This window comes from Heterocephalus glaber, unplaced genomic scaffold, assembly GCF_053883595.1.
Source record: "Heterocephalus glaber isolate CG9 unplaced genomic scaffold, H.glaber_assembly_v1.0 deba00001472, whole genome shotgun sequence".
In the NCBI taxonomy this organism is placed as follows: domain Eukaryota; kingdom Metazoa; phylum Chordata; class Mammalia; order Rodentia; family Bathyergidae; genus Heterocephalus; species Heterocephalus glaber.
This window is the reverse complement of record NW_028258315.1, coordinates 10,576,334-10,598,597: the sequence shown is the minus strand read 5'-3', so window position 1 is coordinate 10,598,597 and position 22,264 is coordinate 10,576,334. Positions and strand designations below refer to the sequence as shown.

The window sequence follows — 22,264 nt, the reverse complement described above, 5'->3', positions numbered from 1 at the left end:
TTCCTCCAATGAGGGTGGTTGGCTCCTTTGTCAAAGATGAGGTGGCTGAGTGTGTCTGGAGTTGTTTCTGCAACTCCTAATCTATTCTACTGATCTTCGGGTCTGTTTCTTTGCCAGTACCATGCTGTTCTTATCACAGTAGTTTTGTAGTATACTTTCAAGTTGGGGATCGTGATACCCCCAGCCATATCTCTGTTGCCTAGGATTGCTTTTGGTATTCTAGGTTTCTTCTGCTTCCAAATGAATTTTTTGGATTGTTTTCTCTAGTTCTGTGAAGTATATTGTTGGAATTTCAATTAGTATTGCATTAAATCTATATAGTAGTTTTGGAAGTATGGCCATTTTTACTATATTGGTTCTTCCTACCTAGGAACAAGGGATATCTTTCCATTTTCTTATATCCTCTTCAATCTCCTTTTTCAGAGAGCTGTAGTTTTCAGTGTAGAGGTCTTTTGCTTCCTTTGTTAGGTTGATTCGTAGATATTTCATCTTTTTAGATGCCATTATAAAAGGAATTATTTCCCGAATTTCTCTCTCAATGGGTCTGCTATTTTCGTGTAAGAAGGCTATTGTTTTTTGAGTGTTGACCTTGTATCCAGCTACTCTACTGAATCTGTCATTTAGGTCTAGAAGACTTTTGACTGAGTTTTTTGGATCTTCTGTGTAAAGTATCATATCATCAGCAAATAATGACTGTTTAACTTCTTCCTTTCCTGTCTTTATTCCTTTTATTTCTTTCTCTTTTCTAATTGCTATGGCTAATGTTTCCAGAACAATATTGAACAGGAGTGGTGATAGTGGGCATCCTTGTCTTGTTCCTGATTTTAGTGTGAAAGTTTTCAGTTTTTGACCATTTAGTATGATGTTGGCTGTTGGTTTTTCATAGATAGCCTTAATCAGGTTGAGATAAAGACCTTCTATTCCAATTTTCTATAGCATTTTTATCATGAATGGGTGTTGGATTTTGTCAAATGCTTTTTCTACATCTATTGAGATGATCATGTGGTTTATGTCCTTGACTCTGTTAATATAGTGTATTACATTTATTAATTTATGGGTGTTGAACCATCCTTGCATCCCTGGGATAAATCCGACTTGGTCAGGGTGTATGATCTTCTTGATGACATTCTGTATTCTATTTGCCAGCATCTTGTTGAGGATTTTTGCATCTATGTTCATTAGCGAGATTGGCCTGTAGTTCTTTTTTTGGGTTGGGTCTTTCCCTGGTTTGGGGATGAAAGTAACACTTGCTTCTAGGAATGAATTTCGAAGCCTTGCTTCCCTTTCAATTTCCTTGATGAGTTTAAAGAGTAATGGCATTAGTTCTTCTTTAAATGTCTTGTAGAATTCAGCAGTGAAGCCATCAGGACCTGGGCTTTTCTTTGTTGGTAAGGTTTTTATTACATTTTCAATTTCACTCATTGTTATTGGGGTGTTTGGAATTTCTATATCTTCTTCATTTAATTTTGGCAGTTCGTATGTATTCAGGAATCCATCCATTTCTTCTGTGTTTTCCATTTTCTTAGAGTACAGGTTCTCAAAGTAAGTATTGATGATTCTCTGGATTTCTCCTGGATTTGCTGTGGCTTCACCTTTTTCATTCTTTTTTTTTTTTTTTACCTTTTTCATTCTTAATTGCATGGATTTGACCCTTTTCTTTCCTTTTTTTTGATAAGGTTGGCTAAAGGTTTATGATTTTATTCTTTCAAAAAACCAACTCTTTGATTCATTGATTTTTTTTTTGTATCGTTCTCTTAGTCTCCATTGCATTGATTTCTGCTTGGATCTTTATAATTTCCTTTCTTGTATGAGCTTTAAGTTTGTTATGCTCTTTTTCTAGGAGCTTGAGGTTCTGCATTAGGTTATTTAACTGAGTTCTCTCTGTTGTCCTAATATGGCATTCACTGCTATGAATTTCCCGTGTAGAACTGCTTTCATTGTGTTCCACACATTCCTGTACGTTGTACTGGCATTATCATTTACTTGTAGAAACTGTCTAATTTCTTCCTTAATTTCTTCTGTCATCCATTGGTTGTTCAGGAGGGTGTTGTTCAATTTCCATGTGTTTGTGGGAGTTTTGCGGTTTCTTATGTTATTGATCTCCACTTGTATTACACTATGGTCTGATAATATACAGGGGATAACTTCAGTTCTTTTACATTTACTTAGATATGTCCTATGAGCTAGCATGTGATCTGTTTTGGAGAATGACCCGTGTGCAGCTGAAAAGAATGTGTATTCTGATTTTGTGGGGTGGAACTCTCTGTAAACATCTATTAAGTCCATTTGTTCAATAGCTTGGTTCAGTTCTAGAATTTCATTGTTAATTTTTTTCTAGTTGATCTGTCTATTTGTGATAGAGGGGTGTTTAGGTCCCCCACTACAGTTGTATTAGTGCTTATTTGGTTTTTCATGTTCATTAATATTTGTTTTGTATAGTTGGGGGCATTCATATTTGGTGCATATATATTTAGGATTGTCATCTCTTTCTCTTGGATTGTTCCCTTCACAAGTATGTAGTGACCATCTTTGTCTCTCTTAATTAGTTTTGGTTTGAAATCTACTTTGTCTGCAAATAAGATTGCTATGCCTGCTTTTTTCTGGTTTCCTGTCACGTGGAGAACTGTTTTCCATCCTTTTACTTTCAGTCTATGAATTTCCTTTTGAGTTAGGTGTGTTTCTTGTATACAGCATATTGCTGGGTTTTGTTTCTTAATCCATTCTGTCAGTCTATTTCTTTTGATTGGTGACTTGAGGCCATTAACATTGATAGTTATAATTGAGAGATATTGACTCATACTTGTCATGATGTTTTACTGTTGTTAGCTCTTTTATTTCTTATTTTCCCCCCTTTCACTTTAGTGTCTTACCTTGCGTGGTGCCTTTTCTCCACTGGGCCTCATGGAGTTGTGACCTTCATTGTCTTTTTCTAGGATATTGCTTAAAATTGTTTGGAGTGCTGGTTTAGTGTTCACGAAATTTCTCAGGTGTTCTTGTCGTGGAAGTATCTAATTTCCCCATCAATTTTGAAAGATAATTTTGCCAGATACAACAGTCTAGGTTGGAAATTATTTTCTTTTAGTGCTTGAAATACTTCACTCCAGGCTCTCCTTGATTTGAGGGTTTGTGTTGAGAAATCTGCTGTGATTCTGATGGGCTTTCCTTTGTAGGTGATCTGTTTCTTTTCTCTAACTGCCTGTGGAATTTTGTTCTCCTGTTGGGTTTCTGGGATCTTGACTATTATATGTCTAGGTGTAGATTTTTTTTGGTCATGGCTGGTTGGAGTTCTATATGCCTCACTTATCTGTATGTCCAATTCTCTACCTTTGTCTGGGAAGTTTTCTACTATTCTGTGAACAGTTTTTTTGTGTCAATTGTACTTTCTGTTTTTCCGTGGAGTCCTACGAGTCTTATGTTATTCTTCTTTGCATCATCTAACAGCTGTTGGATTGATTTCTCATGGTCCCTTACTATCTTTAAGAAATCTCTGTTTTCATGGTCCTTAACTGCAATCCTGTCTTCTATATCTGATATTCTGTCTTCAGATTCTCTTAGTCTGCTCTGCATGCTTTCAATGGAGTTTTTAATCTCCTGAATTTCTGTTTGAATCTGTTTCATGGATTCCATTTCTTATGTTGGGCGATCATGTTTTTCATTTCTTTCTTATACTGGGCATTCATGGCTTCCAGCATGTTTCTGATCTCATCTATTTTCTTATCTGTTTCTGCTCTAGAGCTTCTAATCATATCTTTCACTCTGCTTACTATGTCTGTATTTATCTGGGAGATTATTTCTGTTTTGAATTTTTCTAGAGCCTAATGCATCTGCATTGTTACTTCCTGTGCTGTCATTTCAAGGTGTCCAAGTGGTTGCTTATCTGACTTTTCCACCTCATTTCCCCCAGAATTTCCTTTGTGTGGCATGGAAGCCTGTGTTTTTGCCTTGCTTAAGTGTCTTCTCATTTTTGTTTTTGGTACTGTCCTTGGTTTAATTCCTGGGTTGATATTTCAAAATTGCTTAATGTAGATATCTTTGTTGCTTGTGTTTAAAACCCTTGTGGAATGATTGCTTTTCAGAAGTGTCTTCCAGATATAGCTTTTGTTTGGGTTTTGAGACTCTAATGACTCTGAGGCTATTTTATTTTCCTTATACAGGGAGGAAAACTAATTAGATCAATCACAACATGTTAGCCCAAATGACATAGTCAGCAGTACCATAGCATCAAGCACAGCTTAGAAAATGACAGTTTGTGGTAGTTATTAATCTATCACATTTAGCTATGTGAGTTAAATTAAAACCGAGGACCAACCCAACATAAGTTTATAATGAATAAACTCTTCAATATAGCATCTTTCCCCTTCGGGGTGGGGAGTTAAAAGGAGTTGGGGAGGGAGGGACAGGTAGAAAGAACAGGTAAGATTAGTGGTGAGGCCAGAAGACACAGAAAGATCACACAAACTCTAAGAAGTTGTTAAAGGCAAGAGAGAAAGGGAGAATGAAAGAACAAAGATGTGAATAGAATCACCTAACAGCAACAGGGAGGCTAGATACTGAATTTACTTTCCTTTAAACCTAATGATAAGAGAAGGAAAAAGAAAAAAAGAACAATAAGGGAGGAATCTGAATTCAGTGCAGAAAGGAACAAATGAGATGAGGAGCAATGTGGGACAGCGAGAGAACAAGAGAGAGAGAAAAAGAAAAGATGAAAGAAAAGTAAAAATTTGAAGAATAAAAAAAGTAAAAATTAAGAATTAAAAATAAGAGAAAAAAATTTTTTTTCTTTTTTGCAAATAGCAATAAAAAATATGGGCCTCCTTCAGGGTTTGTCTCTGCTGTCCCAGTAGGCCACGTAGGAATCCGTGTGCATATACGAGTCAATGAGTCTCAGCAAGGCAGCAGCAGACCGAGTACAGTGGTCTGATGTGCCTTTATTGTAGAGATTCTCTACTTTTCCGCTGAGCTTCAGTTTTCATCGAGGAGCCTGAGAAGCCCTCTTTCTGTTACTAGCTTCTGCTCTATCTTGTGGCGCCCAGGACAAGGGTCTTTATAATCTCCTGTGCCTCTGTAGTGTGGGACCAGGTAGCAGAAAAGCCAGAAGGCCAGAGGCGCTGGGGTGGGGGAGGAATTGGGCTGACTTTGTATCCAGCTATGCCACTGAATTTGTTTATCAAATCTAGATGTCTTTTGGTGGAGTTTAGGGGGGCTTCTATGTTGAGTATCATGTCATCTGCAAATAATGATAATTTAACTTCTTCCTTTCCTATCCTTATTCCTTTTCTTTCTCTTGTCTAATTGCTCTGGATAATGTTACCAGAATTATATTGAATAAGAGTGGTGACAGTGGACATCTTTGTCTTGTTCCTGATTTTAGAATGAAAGCTTTTAGTTTTTGTCCATTTAATATGATGTTGGCTGTTCGTTTGTCATAGATGGCTTTTATCAGATTGAGATAAAGACCCTCTATACCAATTTTCTGTAGGGTTTTTTTTTTTTTTTTTTTACCATGAGTTGGTGTTGGACCTTGTCAAATGCTTTTTCTGCATCTATTGAGATGATCATATGGTTTTTGTCCTTGGCTCTGTTAATATAGCGTATTACACTTATTGATTTGCTTATGTTGAACCATCCCAACATCCCTGAGATGAATCCAACTTGGTCATGGTGTATTCTTGATGATTTGCTGCATTCTCTCTGCCAGTATCTTACTGAGGATTTTTGCATCTATGTTCATTAGGTAGACTGGCCTGTAATTCTTTTTGGTTGGATCCTTTTCTGGTTTTGGAGTCAGGGTAATGCTTGCTTCCAGGAATGAATTTGGGAGTATTGCTTCCCTTTCAATTTCATTAAAGAGTTTGAGAAGCGACATTAAGCCTTCTCTAAATTTCTTGTAGAATTCAGCAGTGAATCCATCAGAGCCAGGGCTTTTCTTAGTTGGTAGTTTTTAAACTACATATTCAATTTCATTGGCTCATATTGGTTTATTTAGAATTTCTGTATCTTCTTGATTCAGTTTTGGTAATTCATATGTATCTTTGAATCTGTCCATTTCTTCTGTATTTTCCATCTTATTAGCATACAGGTTCTCAAAGTAGGCATTGAGGACCTTCTGGATCTCTGCAGGATCTGTTGTGATTTCACCCTTTTCATTCCTAATTGAATGGATTTGAAACTTTTCTTTCCTTTTTAAATATGATTGGCTAAGGGTTTGTCAATTTTATTTAATCTTTCAAAGAACCAACTCTTTGATTCATTGATTCTTTATATTTTCTTAGTCTCCATTGCATTAATTTCTGCTCTAATAATTTCCTCATATGAGCTTTGGGCTCAACTTGCTCTTCTTTTTCTAGAAGTTTGAGGTTCAACATTAGGTTGTTTATTTGAGCCCGCTCTGTTTTTCTGATATGGGAATTCACTGCTATAAATTTCCCTTGTAGGACTGCTTTCATTGCATCCCATAAGTTCCAGTATGATCTACAGTCAATATCATTTAATTGTAAAAATTGTCTGTTTCTTTAATCTGTGACTCATTGGTTGTTCGGGAGGGTGTTTTTTAATTTCCACATGTTTATGAAGTTCTTGTGGTTTCTTTTGCTGTTGATTTCCAATTTAATTGCACTATATCTGACAATATGCATGGGATTATTTCACTTCCTTTGCATTTACTTAAGCATGTTCTATGAGCTAGTATATGGTCTATTCTGGAGAAAGCCCCACATACAGCTGCGAAGAATGTGTATTCTGATGTTGTGGTGTAGAAGACTCTGTAGACTCTACTAAGTCCATTTGTTCTAAAGTGTGGTTCAATTCTAATATTTCATCATTGATTTTTTGTCTATTTGATCTGTCTTTATGTGACAATGGGGTATTGCAGTCCCCCATTACAACTGCATTAGTGGTTATATGATTTTTCATGTCTGTTAATATTTGTTTTGTATAGTTGGGTGCACTGCTATTTGGTACATTTATATTTAAAATCATTATCACTTCCTCTTGGATTGTTCCCTTTACCAGGATATAGGGACCTTTGTCTCTCAATTAGTCTTAGCTTGAAATCCACTTTGTCTGCAAATAGAATAGCCACCCCTGCTTTTTTCTGGTTTCCTATCACATGGAATATTGTTTTCCATCCCTTGACTTTCAGTCTGTGAATGTTTTTCAATTAAGTGTGTTTCTTGTATGCAGCATATTGTTGGATCTTGTTTTTTGATCCGTTCTGCCAGTTTGTTTCTTTTTTTTTGTACCAGGAATCAAACTCAGGACCTTGCGCTTGCAAGGCAGGCACGGTGCCACTGGGCTAAATCTTCAGTCTAAATCCTGCCAGTCTGCTTCTTTTGATTGGTGAATTGAGACCATTAATATTGATGGTTATAACTGATATGTTATTGTCTTATCTCTGTCATGCTATTTTCCTGCTGTTGGCTTCCTTTTTTCCTTTTCTGCTTAATTTCTTGCCTTTCCTGGTAGACTCATTCCATTGGGGTTCATGGAGCTGTAATCCTCATTGTCTCTTTCTAGAATATCCTCCAGAACACTTTGGAGTGCTGGCCTGGTGGTCATGAATTTCTTTAGGTAACCTTTGTCATGGAAGTATTTTATTTCTCCATCAATTTTAAAGCATAGTTTTGCAGGGTACACCAATCTGAGTTGGAGGCTGTCCCCCTTTAGGGCTTGAAAAACTTCACACCAAGCTGTCCTTGACTTGTGAGTTTGTGTTGAGAAGTCTGCTGTGATTCTGATGGGCTATCCTTTGTAGGTGATTTGTTTCTTTTCTCTAACAGCTTTTAATATTCTGTCCTTGTGTTGCATTTCTGGAATCTTGACTATTATGTGCCTTGGGGAAGACTGTTTTTGATCATAGCTAACCAGAGTCCCACATGCCCCACTCATCTGCATGTCAAATTCTTCTTCCCTGCTTGGGAAGTTCTCTGCTATTACTTCTGAGAACAGGTGTTTTTTTTTTTATGTCATTTGCACCATCTCCTGCTTTTTTTCATTGATTCCAATCAATCCTATGTTATTCCTTTGCATCATCTAGCAGCTGCTGGATTGATTTCTCACACCCCTTGCTATTTTCAAGAATTCTCTCCTTTTCTGATCACCAATCACAATCCTGTCTTCTATATCAGATGCTCTGTCCTTGCATTGGCTCATTCTGCTGTGTATACTTCCAATGGAGTTTTTAATCTCCTTGACATCTATTTGAATCTTTCATGGATTCCATGTCTCTCCTATCCTGGGCGTTCATGGCCTCCATCGTGTTCTTGAGCTCCTCTATTTTTTTTATCTGTATCTTTCATTCTGGTCACCATCTCTGTAGCCATCTGGGAAATTATTTCTGCTTTTTTTTCCAGAGCCTCATTCATCTTCTTTGTTACTTCTGCTGTCACCACTTTGGAGAGACCAGGTGGGTGGCCCTCACATTGGCCTCGGGGTTTGCCTTTGGCAAGCTGTCTGTGGGGGTTGCATACTGTTTAAGTGTCTTCTGATTTTCTTTTTTTTTTTTTAAGTTTGATTCCTGAGTTGATGCTTGTAAATTGCTTATGGTGAGTGGCTTTATTGCCAGTATTCAGGACCCTTAGGAAATGATTACTTCTCAGAAGTGTCTTTCAGGTGTAGCTGGCTTTTGGGTTTTGAGTCTGCAGAAGCATCCTACCTCTTCAGTTTATTAGGTATGAAAAGTTTCCACCTACTTGGCCCAGCTGCCAGTTCCTTGGCACTGGCCTATAGGTTTTGTTTTGTTTTCTTTTCTTTTAAGACCTTTATGCAATCTCAGACTTGGTATACCAAGAGGAACAACTGACTGGCACAACTATGTCACCTTGGCTAAAGCAGTACAATCAACAATAACAATAACATCAAATACAGCCTAGAAAACGATAAATTGTAGCCCTGAATATGGCTTTTTACCCTTAGGGGAGAAGATTTAAAAGGGGTTAGGGAGTAAAAAACAGAAATAGAAGAAGAGGAAGAGGTCAGAAGCAAGTCTGGAAGACAAACTCTAGGAAACTGGTGAAGAAAATATTTGGTAAAGAGAAAAGGAAAAAATAAAAACAAGAACAGAACAGAACAACAACAAAAAAACTAGAAACTGTGTTCGAACAAATAAGAAAAACTAAACAAGAACTAGAAAGGAAAAACAAAAGAAAAAGATAAAAAACCCGAAAATGCCCAATTCAAGGTGTGTCTGTGCTGTCACTTTTAGGCAATGTGAGCAAACAGACTCCAGAGCCAAATCCATCAATCCCAGCAAGCTAGCTGTAGCTTCACAGTGGGGCAGTGGACAATCCCAGCTAGTCTGCCCCTTCAGTTCCTCTGAAGTTCAGGCCAGACTGTGGCCATGAAGCTGGAACTAGATTCCTTGACAGCAACAGTCTGTGTGTCTCCTGCTGGCCTGACCTCTGCTCCCTGACTCCCCACTGACCCAAACTCAGCACCTGCACCAAGGTACTGGAAGCCATAGATGGAGTCTGCCTGCAGCTGTTCTGAGATCCAAGCTCAGTTGGCCCCTCTTCAAGATGACTACCAGCCAATCACCCTCTCCTGGGTGAGGTCTGAACCCAGATAACTCACCAGCCACTGCAGTCTGTCGTCCACTGCTGTTCCACTTGCACACCCCTCCATGGAGACCCCTGGGGTCACCAGTAGTCCCTGTGCATCTGCAGCTCTCTCGAGGACAGTCTGGGCCCCCCGGGAGAGAGCACTGCCTGGCACACCCCTCCTGGTCAAAGTTTCTCACTGCAGACCCCAACTTTTGCCTTGGACACTTCCAGGGTCCCAGGGACCCACTCCCCTTCTCTCCTTCCTCCCCATGCTACTACACTCCAGTGCAAGGACACCAGAACTCGGAGGTGCCCCCCATTCTGCCTACCACCCTGCCCATCCTCCCGGAAGTCTCCCTTAAGAGATTTTAAAGTGCTTTGCTCCATCCTTTTGTAGCCCATCTCTATAAACCTCTCATAATGTGATTTTTAATTTGTCACTCTAGATTGAAAACTGTGTGAAGAATCACAAATCATTTTATTTTGTGCTTCAGCATCTAACATAGTGTTAGCATATAGTAATGCTCAAGTAATGGGTTAATGAGTACATTAATCAATGGAATGCCCTTGTTATTAATCTTGTTCTTGCTCTGCTCTCTCCATACGTCCCTTCTTTCACTCTTAGACTTCTGCAAGTTTATAAATGAAGCAATGTGACCTTTTAGTTTTCTTAGCTCTACAAATGTTGGAAAATGGATTTTGAACCTTAGCAAACAAACTGAAAAAGTTTAAACATTTGTTCATGGATGTGGCAAGGGCAGATGTCACAGGCATCCATGGAATTATTTACCATTCCTGGTTGAGGAGTGAGGTGTCTGGACAGATCTGCCTATCCTAACAGCAGCACAGAGAGATTCTGTCATGCTGGATGTTAGGTAACTGGCCTTTCCCAAGCTTGGAGGCACCTGAGATCCCTTGGCTTGATTTATGGCTAAAATACTTTTTAAGGAGATATTATGAAATAAGGAAAATAAAGTTCCTTACTACTGGCCAACAGTATTAGATGCTAGTGAATGTTAGTCTTTTATCCCCGGTCCTCTTTCCCAAGCTTCCTAAGGTTCCTAAAGACCCAGATTTCTTTGAAATTTCTCTTGAAGAAAGAGGCTGAGTGGCTTGTGCCAGTCACCAATGTGCACATCCTCTTTTCTGATGCTAGTGAGTGGTGAGTGAATTTCCCCTCTGTGGTACGCAACACTTTGAGAGTAAGATGCTTTCAGGGTCTTGACATACTCCAACTGTTGAATCCAGAGCTGTTCTATGTGAATTTCCCAAGGCTAGCACACTCAACTCAGAACCAGGGACCAGTCTGCTGGCCTGAAGTCCTGGAATCACTGGGTAGTGCTGTGTCTCTTCCTCCCCTTGCTTGAGGAGGAGCTCTAGATCTTTGCAGCAGGGGTAGGGAACTCCTTAGCAGTATTTTGAGAATAGCAGATGAGCATAAATAAGAACTAGATTTAGTTGCCAGAGGCCAACTTAAAGACCTTAAGATTCTTAGCAACTATTCTAGTTCCATGGGACGGGAATTAATGTGATACACCCTCGTGATGTTCATATTAAGTAGATGCATATGTATGTATATATGCATATAATTAAAACATAAAGGTAATAGAAAAAATAGCTGTAATGTTCAGTTTTCTTACTTAAAAAACAAGTCCTCTTTAAAGCCTTAGATTTGACTTCCTGAAATGCAATACAGTTGAATTTCCATTTAAAAATCACATTTCTATTCTGCAGTCATAGACTTTCCCTATTGCTTACACGCAATTCCTGTTAACTGCAACAAAGGAAGTTGCTTATGGAACAGCTTTGCCTCCAAGCATTTTTAGAGGTGTGTGGAATTGAGGTCAGTAACCCTTCAGTGTTTAAAGGCACCAAGTCTGTTTCCTAGGACGCCTTTTGCCTAGGGAAACGAAAGAGGAATTGTTTTCTTCCTAATTTTTCAAGCTTGTACAAAGTGAGGAGCTGCATCTTCTGGCTGCTTTCCTTAGTCTTTGCAGTCAAAACTCCTTGAAGCTGGGACTCTTGGATATCCTGTAAATACATGCTAGTGATACCTGGTTTTGAGAAGTTTTTAAAGCACTTACTTTTTTTCTCTCTCTTCAGGAGCATCTAAAGGTCTTTGATGATGAAGTCAATGCTTTTTTGGACCGTATGTTTGGACCTCGAGGTGAGTGAGCTACTTGAGAACTAGGTGTGGAAAGAGCTTAGGACAGGTGCCGCTTGGTTATAAAAGGGTTATGCTGTCTGTTGCCTTGAGAATAGCGTGCATTGTAGCACTTAGCAACTTTAACTTCCTTCCTCTTTTATATCCGTCTCCCAGAACATCTCAAAGGCCCATTCTTTCTCCTGCTTAATCTCTTCTGGGATGAAAGAAGAGCAGGAAGCAGGAGCACATGAAAGGTGGTGATTTCCTCCAGTGTCTCTCTGGCTACAAAGCCAAGTTATGGCTTTCTTCTAAACTAGGCTACTTTCCTCTTCTTTCTCCACTGCCCACCTTCTTCCTTCCTTGCCCGTGGAGTCATCTAAGAATTCCTGCCCTTCCATGCCGCCTGGAGTTCCTTTACCCATATGTCACCTTGCTGTGCTTTGGCCCATGGGGATGAGCATAGCAGTCTTCAGTATTTTCACCATCACCAGTCACTTGGACTGCAGCAGTCTCCTAACTGTCTCCCAGCTTCCAGTCATTTATTTTCTGCTGGAATAACGTTCTGAAGAGCTAAATCACACTCTGGGACTCTCCCTTCCAACTCACTGCCATTAAGGTGAAAAGCAAACTTCTTGGCATGGATTTCAAGCGCTTGAATTACCTCCCCCCAGCCACCTCCCTCACTTAGCACCATCCTTCTTCATGCACTTTGTCACAGCCACCCAAGACACCCTGCAATTCCTCAAATATACATAGGCCCTTTATGTGCTGTCTGTACAGCCTGGAGTTCCTCCCTGCTGTCTCCCACCCCGCACTCTGGTCAGCACCTTCTCTCGCATACCTCATGTATCAGGTGTTTCTTTTTCAGACAGCCCCCCCCCCCCCCGCCCCCAGCAGCCTTTCTTGTTCCCTTCACATACCTCACTGTGATCCGTACCAGTCACTCCCGGGTGGGCAGGAGCCAAGATGGTTTTACCAACCACTTACCTCCAGAGCTAACCAGAGTTCTGGGACCACATTGGTGTTAAATATTTTGCAAATGAGTTGTAGACAAAAATGTTTTGTTTCACTTAAGCCTCACTGGTTCACAAACCTGTGGAAAACTTAGTTCTTCCAAGTTATTTCCTAAGCACTGTTGGGGGAGAGTGGAGGAGGAAAATGAGATTTTCCTGTTTCCTGAAATCTTTAAATAACCACTTAGAAATTCTTTGGCCCATTCCCCATAGCTTTAACATGATGCTCTGTGTACACCTTTTTTAAAAGTATTGTCACAGGGGCCGGGGATTTAGCTCAGTGGTTTTGTCACCTGCTGTGCAAGCGCAAGGACCCAAGTTCGATCCCCAGTACCAAAAAAAAAAGTATTGTCACATTTATTTTTTCCTCTGGATCCTATGGGATAGGCAGGGCAGAATCCCTGTGTTGGTGCCCCCCAACCCGAGTTCCAGCAGGTGGGAAGGCGAGCAGTTCAGGGTAGTGGGCAGGGCTTTCCTGCTCATACAGGCCAGACCCCATGGGAGCCATGATTCCCGGTGACTGTGGCTCTCTGTACACTCCCACCAGAGTTAAACAGCAGCCGCTCAGAGCCAAATTCACCCTGACCCTTTCCATCAGTAAGACCAGTGTGACCTGGAATGATGCAGATAGATCACTGGGGAGAGGACTGCAGTTGTTTACTCAGCATTGCTTATTTTTGCTGGACATTTTCCTTTGTACAGGGAGACTGTAAAATTGACAGTTGACAGCTGGTTCAACCTCCACAGAGATGGGGTATCCTGCATCTAAGCTGTCAAGAACCCTCTTTCCTCCCTGAGAGAGACCCAAATTTAAGTTGACTGGCAGGACACCTAGTGAACTTCTAGGTGTCCTCTGGTCTTTTCTGGTTCAGGGCACAGCATGTCAGTACCTTCAGGGATATGTCTGACACAGATGGAGAGCTAAGAAATGTTACTACAAATATTCCCATGCCTTGGTTGGAGCAATTAACTAATTAACCCTTAACTGTAGCAAACATTTATAGGAACATGAAAGAAAACAAAAAATTTCAGATGCTGCATTCATTTTATAGTTTGCGCTTGACTCAGTGTGCCAGTGAATATTTTTAATGACTGTTTCCTCTTTAACTCAGTGTTAAGTGGATATAAGTGAGATAGAGGAGAGAAATGAGACCTAGTCACAGTTTTATGGAGCACTTACTGTATTTGGGGGGGTAAAATTGCCATATGTGAAATAACTGAAAAGCAATTAAGAACTAACCTCCATATGTTTATTTCCTAGAGCTATCATAACAATGCCACAAACTAGGTGGCTTGCGGTAGCAGAAATGTATTCTCACAGCTGTGGAGGCCAGCAGTCTGGAAGCAAGGTGTTGGCCGGAGCCTGCCCACTCTGAGGTCATAGAAGAATCTGCTTAGAGCCTCTTCCCCCGTTTTGCTGGGGCTGGCAACTCTGGTGTTCCCGAGGCCACCACTCTCTGCCACAGTCTTCACATGGATTCTCTTTGCATCTCTGGATCCAAACTGCCCCCCTTATAAGGACACCACTCATGGGGCTCAGACCCACCCTTATCCACTATGACCTTAACTTGATTATATCTTTAAATCTCTTGCTTCTAAATAGTCCTATTCACAGACATCAGAAGTTAGGACTTGAACATATCTTTTGGGGGGCACAGCTGAACCCAGAACACCATTAATAAGAGGCAAGGTACAAGTTTTATAAACCTTTTTTCTGTTACTCAGTTTTTCTCAGAAGTAAACTGGGCATAATATTATTGCCTACCTAATAGGATTGCTTTGAAAATTGAAAACATTCATCCATATAAAAGCCTTTAGTTTGTGGCAAAAAATAATTTTATGCAAAGAAGTAGTGGTAGTTATAAAGGAGCAGTAGGAGGTGGCTCTTTCAGAAGGCAGGACCTTTATCTGGGCATTCATGGAGGAGCTGAACTTACATGTGGGGATGGAAATGGGGAAGTAGCATCCGGCATAGACTTCATGACAGGTGATTAGGAGCTAGGTTGGTGAAAAGTAGCATCTGAATCATGGATGCTGAGCTTTTTACCTTTTTATTATCAGTGGGAGAAGTTTACAGAATAAGTAATGGGCCAGAGCTCTAGAAGGCACTACCCTCATAAAAACAGAACTGTCTAGAAGGTGGGTGTGTTCGTGACAGCTGGAGTATGACACAGTGTAGGGTATACCAGTATGAGGGACTGAGACTAGGGGAGAACCAAAGAGATGGCACTGCCAGACTGGGGATGTAGCTCAGGGGCAGAGCTGTTGCCTAGCATGTGTGAGGCTCTGAGTTCCATCCCCAGCGCCTCAAGAAAAAAGGCATTGCCTCATGTGGAAATTAAAAACAGCACATAATTTTTATAATTTTGAGCCATATTATTTAAAAGAGCAGAAAAGTCATTTGAGACTACAGTTATTTTCAGGTGTTACCAATTATATAATGGGTGTATCATGTGGGGCTTTGTTTAGGCTTTAAAATTTTCATTCCCTAGAGCTAGAGGCTCTTGATGTATCCAAGTTCTTGCCTCCCTGCTTTTATACTTCTAGTTCTATGGTCAGGTTTGGGTCCTTAACATTTTCTTGTTCTGAATCATCAGTTCCAAGATGTTGTCTCTGCTGTCTTCAGCTTTCCATGCTTCCTGCATTATAAAAAAAGCTCATTACTCCATTTGGATTCATAAACCCACTCCTGGTTTACCCCACAATGATTCTGGGCAATGTGGGTTTTAGGAATTAGATGTAGTGTCTGTGGTATACCTATCTCTTCTGACTTCCCAGATCTTCCTTGCGGAACACGAGCAATGAATCATGGCCTCAAGGGGAGAGGTGAATTCAAATCTAGACTCTGCCAACCATTGTGTGACTTTCTGCTAGTTACTAAAGTATTCTGAGCTCTTTTTTAATCTATAAAATGGCATAGTGGTGCTCAATTCATATTAAGTTAAACTAAGTAAATGCAATGACTTCCAAAATCAGCATTCAGAAGCTTCTCACTTTTCTTTTGTCATTCAGTGTTCAGAGCTTAAGCCCTGTTTGCTCCACAACACCTTCCTTACCTATTCATCCCCTACTGATTTCCTCTGAATTCCAACCCAAAGCTAGCTTACTTAATGCTGTATCATACCAGCATGAAATAGCCCGTTGTGTTTGTTAAGTACTCCTTATCTGCAGTTTCATTTTCTGTAGTTTCATTTACCAGCGGTCACCTGCAGTCTGAAAATACTAAATGGAAAGCTCCAGAAATAGCAATTCATACATTTTGAACTGCATACCGTTCTAAGTAGCACGATGAAGCCTCACTCTGTCTTGCCTTGATGTACCCAGTGTGTCCATGCAGTCAGTCACGCAGGAGCTTCTTGTTGGCCAGATGAATATACAATCCAGTTCCTCATATTCAAATAACCCTATTTTACTTAATTACGGCTCCAGCATGCAAAAGTAGTGATGCTGGCAGTTTGCATATGGTAAAGAGACACCTAATCTGCTTCCTTTAAATGAGAAGGTAAAAGTTCTCAGGAAACAGTGTAGGGCTGAGGTTTCTAAGATTTATAGTAAGAATAGATCTACCCATGAACTGTGAAGGGCAAATCTGTGCTAGTTTTGCTGTTACAGCTCACTGCAAAAGTTAGGACCACAGTACAGGATGAGCAGTTAAAATGAAAAAGACATTAAATTTATATAGGGACAGAACGTAATACGTGGCATTCACTGGAGATCTTGGAAGATACTCTCTGAGGACAAGGCAGATTGCTCCACAAACTAAACACATGTGACAGTATTGCTAACTGAACAGGAGTATTACTCTTCAGGATTCTCCATATGTGCTTCTTTTCAGATTCTCGAGTCAGAGGATGGTTCATGTTGGACTCTTACCTTCCTACCCTTTTTCTAACTGTCTTATACCTCCTTTCAATATGGCTGGGTAACAAATATATGAAGAACAGACCTGCTTTCTCTCTCAGAGGAACACTCACCTTGTATAACCTTGGAATCACGCTTCTCTCTGCATATATGCTGGTAGAGGTAAGTGTTTGTGTAGCCAATGTTGAGTTGGTAATTGGGCCATTTCAGAAGCAATCACGTCTGGCCTAGAACTGTCCAGAGTTGTCGTGAATACTGTTCTATAAGACCTTAGCAACCCAGCACTATTTCTTTCTGAAGTCCCAGAAGCCTTTGTTTCAAACTTGAATTTTCCTTATTCCAATGTAGGTCTATTTTTTAAGTCCTTAATATAACTGAAGTTTAGAATCACAATTTAGATTTGAATGAACATTTATTTATTTATTTATTGGTACTGGGGATTGAACTCAGGACCTTGTGCTTGTGAAGCAGGCGTCGGAACCACTGAGCTAAATCCCTGGCCTTTGAATGAGCTTTTAAAGATCATGTATTATAATTTTATTTTTCCAAATAATAGAACTGCGACTTAGAAAAATTAATTTACCTGAGAATATACAGTGACATAGGGTATTTTGAAAATTAACTTAAAAGTCAAATTTATTTAGCCAGACCGAGGTGCAAATGTGAATGTTGCCTTAAAGAACACTTCCAACATCTTTGGAACAGCGGCCAGAACTATAAGAACAAGTACTGATTGCCCTGCCTATACAAACAGAAGTTATTTTACTATATAGTACCAGGGAAAAAAGTACTAACTGGCTGTAGCAAAAAAGAAGACACAGACAATGGAATAAAAACAAAATATTTAAGTTAGGAGAAAATTATTCAGACAAGTCATAAATGACTGGTAATGACACCATTAAGTCCTTCTTGCTGTCCTTGAATTAAAAAAGAAAACAAATCCTTTCCTAATGGTTGATAACCATTACCCTAAATACGTGGGATGAAGCTCTAAGGGAACTTGAGGCACGAGTTACAGTGCAGGAAATACAATTTAGGGTCAGGAAAGCCATGCTGCTAACTCCAAAATCTTATCACATAGGTGCTCACTAATGTACCTGAGCAAAAAAAAAAAAAAAAAGAGACCTCCTTACTACACACTCCAGGCTGGCCATAGACCTTTTAAATTAATCTTTGTATACAAAGTTAACCTGCTTCTTAGTTTGAAAAATGCATCAACATGGAAAAATTTGTGCATCCTTTAAAAGGTACTCTATTCAGACCGTGGCTTGATGCCGGAGACTCAAATGGGAAATTCAGTTTGCATCCATATTCTTGTGTTGATTTCCCCTCGTTCTTGATTCTTTGGCAGCTCATTCTGTCCACTTGGGGAGGAGGCTACAACTTACAGTGTCAGAACCTTGACAGTGCGGGAGACGCTGATGTCCGGGTAAGCACAGAGTTGGCCATCATGAGGCATTTTCCGTGGCGGAGGCGGCGGCTGGAATGAGACTGCAAGGGATTCCTGTCTTAATAAAAATACAGCAAAAATGTCTGCTGACGAGAGGGGGCTTAACTCGATGCCACGACAGGACAGAATGAGGATGGTTGGCCCTTCCACTGTTAGGAAACTCTCTGGGCTGTCTTTGAGGGAAGAAAAGCAACCTACAGACCATGTTTTGTGCAAGAAATGATATGCGAATTTACTTACAGTATTTTGGGGGGGTCCTGGGGATTGAACTCAGAACCTTGCACTTGCGAGGCAGGCAGCAGCACCACTGAGCTAAATCCCAGCCCCACTTACAGTATTTTAAAAAAGAAACAGTGAAAAAACAAAAGAAACAGTGGCAGTATAAACCAAAAGCTAATCAGGACAGGAAGCAGGACAGGAATGGAAGCCGGACTTCACGCAGTATACCTTGTGCTGTATTTGCATTGGAATCGTTTTTAAAGAAAGCAAGGCAGCCTCCCCTAAAAAAGTTGGAAACAATCTAAAATACATGAATATACCTAAATAGTGATGACATAACTTTATGGAAAATTGTTCAAGTGACCTTACAACAGTATTTTGAGTGGACATCCCTAATGAAATATATCTTAATAGAATTCTGTAATTTTTTTGCTGTTGTTGCTAATACTGGTTACTGCTTTTCTGAGACTGTTACAGAGAGATAGTAGGATGAAGTAAGTGTATAATGAATTAATATTGTTAAAATAGTTAAACATTCCATAATCATAGGTAAAAACTGGGAAAACTTAAAAAAGAACTTATCTTAGAAAAGGCTGAGTTGCTCTGTGACAACCCAGGGCAACAAGCCAGGATTAACCAGATCTGCTCTCTAAATATAATCTTCTACCGGAAGGAGTAATGGCTCTTAAAGAAGTAGTAAATTCCCAGTTGGGCCTGGAAATGTATTTAAGAAAAACCCAGGACATTTTATGACCCAAAGCAAAGAAACTATCCATGACTGCTATGGACAAAAAAGAGAGGCCACCTTAAAAGGACACTCCCTGGCTAGGGCTGGGGATTTAGCTCAGTGGTTCCACCACCTGCCTTGCAAGTGCAAGGACCCGAGTTTGATCCGCAGTAGCAAAAAAAGAAGAAGAAACATTTAATTGCCATTTATATGTGAACTTCCAAATAAGTAGAAACAATCAGAAAATCACATTTTGCATCTCTTAGTGGAATAATGGATCTAGACAGCAGTCATCTGTAAGTGATGGAACTATTGGGTGGGAGCCGTGTAAGACCTTCCCACAGCTGAACTCACTGTGTAGTCTGAGTATTGGCAGGATAGCCAGAAGCTGTACACCACCTGCTGTGCTACAGGGAGAAGCACACAACCTCCTCTGAAGTATTCTTGCCAAGAGAAAATAATTACACCTGGATCTCATCTCATTGCTCGATGTAGGAAATAAAGGGGTGAGGAGGTAGTGGCCAAATCCGTATGTTTGAGATTCTATACAGTTGGTAAATTTGGGGGGGAAAAAGAAAGAGGAGTGGGAACTGTTACTGATTAGAAACTTGAAATTCTTGTAACAGTTGGGAAAATCTGAACGTGCACTATTAGAAGATGTTCAGGAATTTTGCTAGGCAAGGCAGTTACTTCATGGTATGTTAAAACAACAAAAGTCTCTAGATAAAATGATCTTGGATTTGCTTATAATAATCTACACTTGCCCTAAAAAAAAAAAATGGTGGGAATGGAGAAAGCTGCTTTGGAATCATATTGAAAATTCTTAAAGTTCAGTGATAGACACACGATGCTCATTATATTTATTCTCTCTGTATTAGTACATGTTTGAAAGTTTCTGTGATTAAAATACATGTATTATCAATAAGTGATAGTATAAACTATTTAAAATCTCAACCCTTCAATACGTTTTTGGAATGCTCATAACAATGGAACATAATAAAATGCTTTCTCCAAGTTCTTTTCCTTGAATTTTTCTAGGTAACATATGAACATGCAAAAATTTAAAATTTTTAATCTTCGATATCAATGGGTAAAGACATCTTCAGAGCTAGAATACAAAAAGATATATCAGTTTCCATATACCCCTTTTATTATAATGCATTATCACAAATCAGTGCATTTTGAGATACTGTACAATTTTCTAAAGATGGTTTTATATTGGTGGGTTACTATTTCTGCAGGTTAATTATTCCATCAGACATTAGGATGAATGCCACCATTTCATGATTATCTTGGCAAGAGAGAGTATAGCATAACATTCTAATCTCAAGATCTCTATTACATAACATCTCCAAAAATATCTTACATTTAAAAGTATTAGAAACATAATGCTCTTAACTGGAGAACTGCTTTCCTGTGAATGAGGCTGCATAAGGAACTCTAGAGGGAAACTGGTTAATTCCCTACCACTGTTTATTAGGGTGGATGTCTTTTTTGGTCTGAGGAAGAGACAAAGGATGTGATCAGAGTTGGCCCCTGGGCCAGTGCAGAGGAGCACCTTCACCACGTAGGGGTTTTGGAAAGATAACCCAAGTCTTTCAGCAGAGTGAGGTGGAGAATCTAGAGGCAAAAACACCAGATAAGCAGCATTTTCCATGGTCAGAAAGATACAGAGGGAGCTGATTGCTCAGATGAGAACCAGAACAGGGACATTCTCATTTCTCACCTTTTGTCCTCTTGAAAATGTTCACAGGTAGCCAGAGTGTTATGGTGGTACTACTTCTCCAAATTGGTGGAATTCCTGGACACGATTTTCTTCGTTTTGAGAAAAAAGACAAGTCAGATTACTTTTCTTCATGTCTACCATCACGCCTCCATGTTTAACATCTGGTGGTGTGTTCTGAACTGGATTCCCTGCGGGCAAAGTAAGCTCCCTTGCTGGCCGTCAGTTCTGTGCAGTGGGTCTCACAAGACCACCAGGGCGCCTGCCTCTGTCACGGCCTTATGGGAGAATCAGGAGGGAGGGGCGGGCGGAGGCAGCCCAGGGGAGTGAGGTGTCTGCCGGGGGCCATCTCCTCTCCAGGCCGAAAGAGCTGCTTCTCACCTTCTACCTTCCGTGTAGAAGCCGTTCTTTCCCCTAAGCCCCGGATGCCAGAGGGCACTGCCCAAGCAGGTGCTGTTCGGACCCTGGAAAGGTGGTGCTTGTCAGTGTCACTGCTTCCCTGTGACTCAGTCAGCTCAGCCTTGAGGGCTCCTTGGATTTTCATTCTGGAAAATTAGACAGGCGTCTCTGGGTGGCGCACCAGAGCAAGATCTACAAGTAGTGCATTTATTCATATATTTTGTACGAGACAAAAATTTTACAAAACAGTATTTACCATGGCTCTTCCTGATGTGATGCACTGTGGTTTTTCTTCATACCTGTTTCACTTTTAAAAGAAAGGTGATACTTCGTAGTTCACTAAGAGGTTATTTATGAGCTGCAGTTTGAGAAGCTCTGAGCTAAAGGCAAGAGTACTTTCTACTGGACGTTGTTCTCAAGAATTTGTAAATATTCTTTGAAAAATCAAAACAGGTGAAATTTAAGAAAAATGATTTTGTCTGAAGACTTAGGGTTTTGTAGAGATGACAAGAAAAACACCAAAGATACTTGGCGTACAGATGTTCTTTGACTTACAATGAAATTACACCCAATAAATCCATGGTAAGTAGAAAATACCATGAGTCAAGTTTACTACACCTGCCCTGCCGAGTGCGAGCTCAGCCGTGCAGCACACTGTCGGCTGCATCCCCTGGGGCTGATGGGAGCTGTGGTCACTGCCACTGCCTAGCATCACAAGAGAAGATCAGACCATATTTCTAACCTGGGGCAAATTTGACATTTAAAATTCAAATTATGGTTTCCACAGAATGTGTATCCCTTTCAGATCATCATAAAGTTGAAAAAAAATCATTAAGTGGAACTATCAAGTCAGGGATCAACTGTATATCAGTGGCTGTAAAGGTCCAAATGGAAACTACAGCATGAGGAAGGAAATTCTGGGATACAGTGGGCAGAAAGGAACACTTGCTATACTCCTAGAGGAACAGATCGAGTTCCTTATGTTTAGTTATTAAGGAAAGCTATAATCAATATCAGAGGGGAATCACCAAGGTTAAGTATTTTTTTAAATTGTCAACAGTTTCATTACAAATTAAAACTCATCCAAATCATTGTAAAAATAGCCCTGTGAATAAGATACTATGTGACAATTTTCATTAAAGATTTATAAAACTTATAAGTACCAGCTACTCCTTGTTCATTGATTG

General features: G+C 40.0%; 1 protein-coding gene across 2 annotated transcripts in view; it reads left to right on the top strand.

The window, feature by feature from the left end:
- Elovl2 (ELOVL fatty acid elongase 2) overlaps window positions 1-22,264 on the top strand; it is a 62,013-nt gene that overhangs the window by 33,934 nt on the left and 5,815 nt on the right. For both annotated transcript variants that reach the window (XM_087181772.1, XM_087181771.1), the window contains exons 2-5: window positions 11,643-11,706; window positions 16,534-16,721; window positions 17,911-17,988; window positions 20,709-20,880. In XM_087181772.1, the coding sequence (XP_087037898.1) occupies window positions 11,643-11,706; window positions 16,534-16,721; window positions 17,911-17,988; window positions 20,709-20,880 (502 nt within the window). The remainder of the gene's footprint in view (window positions 1-11,642; window positions 11,707-16,533; window positions 16,722-17,910; window positions 17,989-20,708; window positions 20,881-22,264) is intronic.